Below are 7,970 nucleotides of genomic sequence, written 5' to 3' on the forward strand. Positions count from 1 at the left end.
ATCTGATGGATACATGATTTGCTCATCTGATGGATAAATGATTTGCTCATCTGATGGATAAAGGAATGATGCTGACATGGATTAATGCATGCTTCTTGATAACAGGAAACATGCTTATTTAGATTTCATACTGTCCTCAGGGAATGCTGTGTCTGTTTAATGTAACTTGGGTATTAACTGAGCACTTCGTAGAATTCGTTTTTTAAAACTTCTTTGTCAATTCATAAATGCGATAATAATCAAGGCTCAATATCATTTTCATAATAATCAAATATTTATTTCAACAAGTTGACTTATTCAGTACAGTACAATAAAATCTATTTACAGTGAACTCCCAGTTCTCAGTCATTGTATGTCCACATGGCTGAGTAGAGGGGTGGACAGTCCCCCTTGGAAATGTGTCCCCACCTTTCAGTCTTGAAATAACTTTTACAGGCATCATATACCCTTCACAAACACCAACTTTGGAACCGCTCAAAAAGGACGACCAAAAAATATTTGGGCCACATTTATCAATGTCCAAAAGGAAACCACTCCATCACATTCTTTAGTTATAGCATTAGAGTCCACAAAAGTGTGCCATAAAAACATATAATTTATTATATCCTTTGACTTAAATGACAGAGAGAAAGAACTCTGAATATTTCCCTTCAGGAGGTAATTTCATACCATTTTTGACACAGCCATTCTGCTGAGGGCAGTGGTAGGTTGCCCAGGTTTATGAAAGGATCCTCACAATAGCACCCATGGAAATTACACGTAATTGTACACGTAATAACACATTAAAGGTTTGCGTAATACCGATCTCGGTTCTCAAAATCTCTGTTGGCAAACTTGGCGTCCTTCTTGTCATGTGGGATGCGGCCGAAAGGGGCGTGGTCATTGAAGCAGGTGTCGAATACCTCGTCCACCACTTTCTCTGCCTCCTCTCGGCTCACCTTCCTAACAGCAAGGATGGAGCGCAAGGCACGTCCACGAACACATTCCTGATAGGTAGTAGTGAATGGGTTAAGTAGGGAATTCTTCAAGTGAATATTGGCCATCATAAGCACTTCTTGTTAATCGCTAAGCCCTGAAAAAGGCAGTGCTATACTTGCCATTACATTGTACTACAGTTTCAACTAAACCGGTTGTCAATTCAGACATACCAATTCACGGGATGGGAAAAATCATGTTATGCTATACCATGAAGGATACTAGTTGACTGAAATACATACAAGTAAGAATAATTTTGTTTGGAGTGAATTCACATGATCTCCAGATATTACCTGATGGTGCTTCTTGAGGCCAAAGTTGAACCTGGATACTTCATTGTGGAAAGAGCAATCCCCACTGAGATTGGCTGCTCGAATCTGAAAAATAAGAGCTGAACAATTAACATGACTTCCTTTAAAACACAATTAAAACTGAGCACAAACACAATTCATTTCCCCATGACATGCACGTTCAACTCTTGGTCTCACCTCTGAGCAGGCCAAGTGCTTGAAGTTGTTAAACCAATCCACATGCGCCCGGCAGTGGTCAAAGGCATGGATGAGCTCATGTGTAACCACTCGGTTCATGTGGGACTGCTGGTGAATATTATTCTGACACAAAACAATCTAGAAATGGGAAGGGGGAAAGACAATTGGTATCTTACAGATGAGATACAAAGTACACAGTGTAGCATGTGAACCTGTACACAAAGGTAACGGTTCTAGCTTTCTTACTTGTGATGATGTTGCATCAAAACCACCACTGACAGTCCCATCACAGTCTTCACAGGAGAAATGTCTATCTTTGTACACTGCACTGAAGAGACAAAATAATACTTGACAAAGGGGTAATAATAATGATGTCAAATGTACATTAGCATGGAAGAAAAAGAAGAAGAAACCCCCTGCATGATATATCTATTACATCACGTGTCAAACTCATTCCACAGAGGGCAGACTGTCTGCAGGTTTTCGCTCCACCCCTGTACATGACTGATGAATTAAGGTCAGTAATTAGTAAGGAACTCCCCTCACCTGGTTGTCTAGGTCTTAATCGAAAGGAAAAAAACTAAAAAACAGGCACTTGGCCCTCCGTAGAATTAGTTTGACACCCCTGTAATACCTACAGTGAGTGTACAAAACATTTTTAGTTCACCTTTATTTAACCAGGTAAGCTAGTTGAGAACAAGTTCTCGTTTACAACTGCGACCTGGCCAAGATAAAACAAAGCAGTGCGACACAAACAACAACACAGAGTTACACATGGAATAAACAAGCGTACAGTCAATAACACAATAGAAAGAGAAAAAAACATTAGGAACACCTGCTCTTTCCATGACAAACTGACCAGGTGAAAGCTATGATCCCTTTTTGATGTCACTAAATCCACGTCAGTGTAGATCAGTGGGATTCAAAATCGGGGTCGCAACCCCACTAGGGAACTGCACTGGCGTCGCCAATTAAAAATAAATAATTTATATAAAACATTAAGAGTACAGATTATTGTATGGGACATTTTACAGAGTAAATATATTTATTGGTTTATTTTGGTAAGAGATGAAAATGCAATGAATTTAAGGTTATTTGTTAATGTAAAAAAATCAGAATTTTCTTGGGGGGAAAATGGGGTCCTCAGAAATTCTGGCGAAAAAAAACGGGGTCCCGCTGAAAAAGTTTGAATACCATTGGTGTAGATGAATGGGAGGAGACATGGATTGTGTATGTGTGCCATTCAGAGGGTGAATGTGCAAAAAAATAATTAAGTGCCTTTGATAGTAAGAGCCAGGCACATCGGTTTGATTGGGTCAAGAACTGCAACGCTGCTGGGTTTCTCAAGCTCAACAGTTTCCGTGTGTATTAACAATGGTCCACCACCCAAAGGATATCCAGCCAACTTGACGACTTTGGGAAGAATTGGAAGTCAACATGGGCCAGCATCCCTGTGGAACACTTGACACCTTTGTGGAGTCCATGCGCCGACTAATTGAGGCTGTACTGAGGGCAAAAGGGGGTGCAACTCAATATTAGGAAGGTGTTTGTTTACATCCCTGTTAGTGAGCACTAGTGAAAATCCATCCATCTTACAGGTGTGGCATATCAAGAAGCTGATTAAACAGCATGATCATTACACAGGTGCACCTTGTGTTGGGGACAATAAAAGGCCACTAAAATGTGCAGTTTTGTCACAAAATACAATGCCACAGATGTCTCAAGTTGAGGGAGCGTGCAATTGGCATGTTGACTGCAGGAATGTCAACCAGAGCTGTTGCCAGAGAATACAATTTTAATTTCTCTACCATAAGTCGCCTCAAACATCATTTTAGAGAATTTGGCAGTACGTCCAACTGGCCTCACAACCACAGATCATGTGTAAACACACCAGCCCAGGCCCTCCACATCCGGCTTCTTCACCTGCGGGATCGTCAGAGACCAGCCACCTGGACAGCTGACGAAACATGGGTTTTGCACAACCGAAGAATTTCTGCACAAACTGTCAAAAACCATCTCAGGGAAGCTCATCTGTGTGCTCGTCGTCCTCATTAGGGTTTTGAAGTTCATCGTCATAACTGACTTCAATGGGTAAATGCTCACCTCGATGGTCACTGGCACGCTGGAGAAGTGTGTTCTTCACAGATGAATCCCAGCTTCAGCTGTTCCTGGGCAGATGGCAGACAGCGTGTGTAGTGCCGTGTGGTTTGCTGATGATGTCAACGTTGTGAACAGAGTGCCCCATGGTGTCAGTGGGGTTATGGTATGGGCAGGCATAAACTACAGACAATGAACACAATTGCATTTTATCGATGGCAATTTGAATGCACAGAGATACCATGACGAGATTCTGAGGCCCATTGTCAAGCAATTAATCCGCTGCCATCACCTCATGTTTCAGCATGATAATGCATGGCCTGTGTCGCAAGGATCTGTACACAATTCCTGGAAGCTGAAAATGTCCTAGTTCTTCCACGGCCTGCATACTCACCAGACATGATGCCCATTGAGCATGTTTGGAATGCTCTGGATCGACATGTACAAAAGCGTGCTCCAGTTCTCGCCTATATCCAGCAACTTCGCACAGCCATTGAAGAGGAGTCGGACAACATTCCACAGGCCACAATATACAGCCTGATCAACTCTATGCAAAGGAGATGTGTCGCGCCTCATGAGGCAAATGGTGGTCACACCAGATACTGACTGGTTTTCTGATCCACGTCCCTACCTTTTTTTTAAAGGTATCTGTGACCAACAGATGCATGCATATCTGTATTCCCGGTCATGTGAAATTTGTAGATTAGGGCTTAATGAATGCATTTAAATTGACTGATTTCCTGTAACTCAGCAAAATCTGAAATTGTTACATGTTGCGTTTATATTTTTGTTCAGTGTACAATAAATCAGTGTCATGGCAGCTAGACCCGAGCATTATGGCAGCTAGACCCGAGTAACGTGTTTTTTGCAATGAATGAGCTGCACCGGGTGATACAAGGAGGAAACACAGCCCCGGGATTGGATGGGCTATGCTATGAGCAACTTAAACACCTGGATGATTTGGTACTGGAGGAGGTACTGGCGTTAATGAATACAGTATGAGAAGGGGCGTTACCAGCACTGTGGAAACATGCCTTAGTGGTACCAATTGTAAAACCGTGAAAAGAAGCATCACACCCGGGTTCATACAGACCTATAGCGTTGACCTCTGTACTGTGTTAAGTAATGGAAAGAATGGTCACAGACAGATTAGTACATATGTTTGAGAGTAAATGTATGTTTTCCTCGTACCAGAGTAGTTTTAGGTTAGGACGGTGTACTATGGACTCAGTGCTAGTACTGGACTGTGATATAAAGAAGGCGCTGGCCAACAAGGAGGGAGTGGTGGTGTTGTTTCTGGACATTGAAATGGCATACGACATGCTCTGTAAAGGGGGACTGCTGCTGGAGCTATATTCTGCTGGGGTGAGTGGTTGCTGTTTAATTGGATCCAGGATTTCTTCAAGAACCGGACCACACAGGTCGAAGTTGGTGGAGCTTATTCTGAGTTAGTGGGGATAGAGAATGGGACACCGCAGGTAAGTGTAATTAGTCCAGTTTTGTTTAACATAAATGGTGAATGCCATGTTCCAGGATGTTGGGCCTGGGTTTGGCCTTTCCCTGTTTTCCGATTATGGGGCGCTCTGGAAAAGAGGAAGGAATATCCTGTTTGTGGTCCAGAAGGTGCAAGAGGCAATGGAAAAGGTGGTGGATTGGGCAGATAAGTGGGGATTTAGAATTTAAGCAGCAAAGACCAAGTTTGTAATTTTGGGATTTAAAAGAAAGAAGGTGGTGCCAGGGCTTGAAATGTGTGGTTGACTGCTGGAACGGGTCAATGCATTCAAATTCATGGAGGTTTGGTTGGAAGTGAATGACCTAGAGCACAGGTGTCAAACTCATTCCACGGGGGGCCGAGTGTCTGCGGGTTTTCGCTCCTCCCTTGTACTTGATTGATGAATTAACATCACTAATTAGTTAGGAACTCCCCACACCTGGTTGTCTAGGGCTTTATTGAAAGGAAAAACCAAAAACCTGCAGACACTAGGCCCTCCGTGGAATGAGTTTGACACCCCTGACCTAGAGGATCCATGTGGGGAATTATTTTTTTTGAAAGGTGTGGTAAAGTTATTAATATAATATGGTGCCTGTCCGGGATATCTTGGGGAGCAGACATAAGCTCCATACAAATGATTTACCAAGCAATGATCTGCTCAGTGCTGGACTATGGGACTATGGCATTTGGGTCGGCGGCAGCTACAACACTACAGATGTGGTACAGGCAATTGCGCTGCGGTTGTGCTGTGGGGCATTTCAAACTACCCCTATCCCTGCGTTGTTGACTGAAATGGAGGAGGTTCCGTTGAGGCTACAACTAGCTAAGCTGGCCATGCGCTATGGGGATGAAAGTGCAGGGGAATGTATCATCTCACCCTGCAAGGTGTCTGTTGGGAGAGGCATGGGAATTGGGAGAGGGAACTGGAGTGAGAAGAGGTAGGCCAAGCTATCTGACCCAAGTGCAGGAATGGGAGGTCTGGAAGTGGGGGTCCCTGTCTGCTGGCTGTGTGTTCCTCGGAGGCTGTTGCCAGAGCCTGATGTTGACATGACCATTCTTGATGTAATAAGGACTGTAGAGAGCCTTCTCCGGTGGTTGAGGCCCATCTGCCGTGGGCCTGGGGGTCCCTACTTACACTTATTCACAGATGGATCAAAGAAACCAGGCAGTGGGAGAGCAGAGTTTGGGATACATGTTCCCGGTTTCAGATACATCAGGGGGGGCAGCTGTCTGATGGAGTTTCAGTCTTCTCTGCTGAAATGCTAGCACTAGTGTGAGCATTGGGATGGGTGGAAGAAGTGGGGCCTAAAACTGTCATTTTGTGTTCAGACTCTGCTGCCAGCCTGGTTGCGCTGAGAGAAGGGAAGTCAAAGGCACGCCCAGACCTGATAATAGAGCTGATGATGGCTCTTTATAAGGTGGGGCAGAAAGGCTGCAAGGTAGGTTTTCTGTGGGTCCCAACTCATGTTGGGGTAGGGGGAAATGAGGCAGCCGATATGGTGGCAAAGGCCGCATTCAGGAGGGAGAGGTGGTGGTCCCATTAGGGGGGATGGAATGTAGGAGCATCATAGCAGAGGTGTTGACCAGGAGTGGCAACGTGAGTATGAGAGAGAGGAGCGGGGTAGGAAGTTTTTGTCTGAGGAAGGGCTGTGTAAGAGGAAGGGCAGTAGGTATCTGGGGAGGGAAAGGAGGGATGGGGTTCTGGTGACGAGGCTGAGGTTGGGGCATTTTGGATTGGGAAGTGTGTTATTGTTAGTGGAGAAACACTCAGATAGCAAGTGTGAGGAATGTGGGGAGGTAGAGACTGTACTACTGTGACACATGTTCTGTTATAGCAGACAGTATTCTGAGGATAGGAGGATATTTTTCTGTGAGCTGACTAAATTGGGTGTAACCACATTTTCGCTTGTAACTATTTTGGGCTCAAATGACAGGCGGAGCAAAATAGAAAGGAAGCTGTTGTGGTTTCTTTATTCCATCGGTTTGCACCTAGGCTATTTATATAATGAAGTGTGTTTTCACTCTCCAGCCTGAGAAAGGCAGCAATACGCATTACGGTGTCTATAGTCTGCAGGTAACTGATAGGAGGAAGAAGAAGAATTATGGCAGCTGACAGCTGTGTTGAGTTGTGATTGTTGAGGATAGTGGCTGGCTGACACTTACCATCCTGAGCTTTTCATGGCTCCAAGGAGAAGCTTTGCATATGGACCTGAAAGGGATATAGAATGAGATTAGGCCTAATCGGTTATGCACCTTGACAGCAATCAGGTGTCTGGCTTACTCATGACAGTCTCTTTACTGTTCAACGATAGCTAGCTAGTTGGCTAGCTAGAAACATGGCTATGACGTATATGACAAATGTAAACATGGCATCAATGGTTACACGGTCATCTAGCTAACTATTGCCATGCGATATAATTTGAGGATGACAGACATATCAGCTTGCTAGCCTGTTAGCTTACTTGTTTCCATTGCGAATTGTAGCATGACCTGACATTTGTGATTGAAAGTGAACAAGCTTTCTGCTATCGATCTCTTTTGGAACTTTCCCGAATTCCTCTCCGGGAATAGGTTATATCCATAGTCATCTTCTTGCTGTTCAGTTTGACCCATTGCATGAAAATTGTTTCTAAAATAGCTACTTTTGTTTCTAGGAACAAGCACAGCCTAGCAACGAGAGGTCGTTCTCTGTTTTTCAAATCACGTGGTAAACCAGACCGAGGTCAACTTAGTTTAATATTGGATATTCGTATTTCAATCATCAATAGCTCTTACACGGTGTGTCATGACTATGATATACTGTTTTTTTAATAATAATATATATATATATATATATATATATATATATATATATATATATATATATGAGAGATGTATGGAGAAGAATCCACACCTTTTTTCTATGCACCCATGCTGAT

General features: G+C 43.6%; 1 protein-coding gene across 2 annotated transcripts; it reads right to left on the reverse strand.

Moving 5' to 3' along the window:
• Positions 1 to 252: 252 nt before the first annotated feature.
• LOC120032003 (mitochondrial inner membrane protease ATP23 homolog) lies at positions 253 to 7,751 on the reverse strand. Of its 2 annotated transcripts, XM_038977909.1 has the most exons (6): positions 7,515 to 7,751; positions 7,216 to 7,261; positions 1,710 to 1,791; positions 1,464 to 1,601; positions 1,269 to 1,352; positions 253 to 986 (listed from the first exon to the last, which is right to left on the reverse strand). In XM_038977909.1, exons 1-6 carry the CDS (start codon positions 7,663 to 7,665, stop codon positions 783 to 785), a joined length of 705 nt encoding a protein of 234 aa, XP_038833837.1. In that variant the 5' UTR covers positions 7,666 to 7,751; the 3' UTR covers positions 253 to 782. The 2 variants fall into 2 exon arrangements, with proteins under 2 accessions (XP_038833837.1, XP_038833838.1); XM_038977910.1 differs by lacking the exon at positions 1,710 to 1,791 and having other exon boundaries at positions 7,515 to 7,667.
• Between the last annotated feature and the right edge of the window lie 219 nt (positions 7,752 to 7,970).

The sequence above is a fragment of the Salvelinus namaycush genome, chromosome 38 (assembly GCF_016432855.1).
Source record: "Salvelinus namaycush isolate Seneca chromosome 38, SaNama_1.0, whole genome shotgun sequence".
Lineage (NCBI taxonomy): Eukaryota > Metazoa > Chordata > Actinopteri > Salmoniformes > Salmonidae > Salvelinus > Salvelinus namaycush.

Coding starts and splice junctions, on each gene's coding strand:
- LOC120032003 (XM_038977909.1), bottom strand. CDS start 7,665: ATGGGTCAAACTGAACAGCAAGAAGATGACTATGGATATAACCTATTC. Junction 7,262..7,514: donor ACAATTCGCAATGGAAACAA/GTAAGCTAACAG, acceptor TATCCCTTTCAG/GTCCATATGCAAAGCTTCTC. Junction 1,602..1,709: donor TTGATGCAACATCATCACAA/GTAAGAAAGCTA, acceptor TCCCATTTCTAG/ATTGTTTTGTGTCAGAATAA.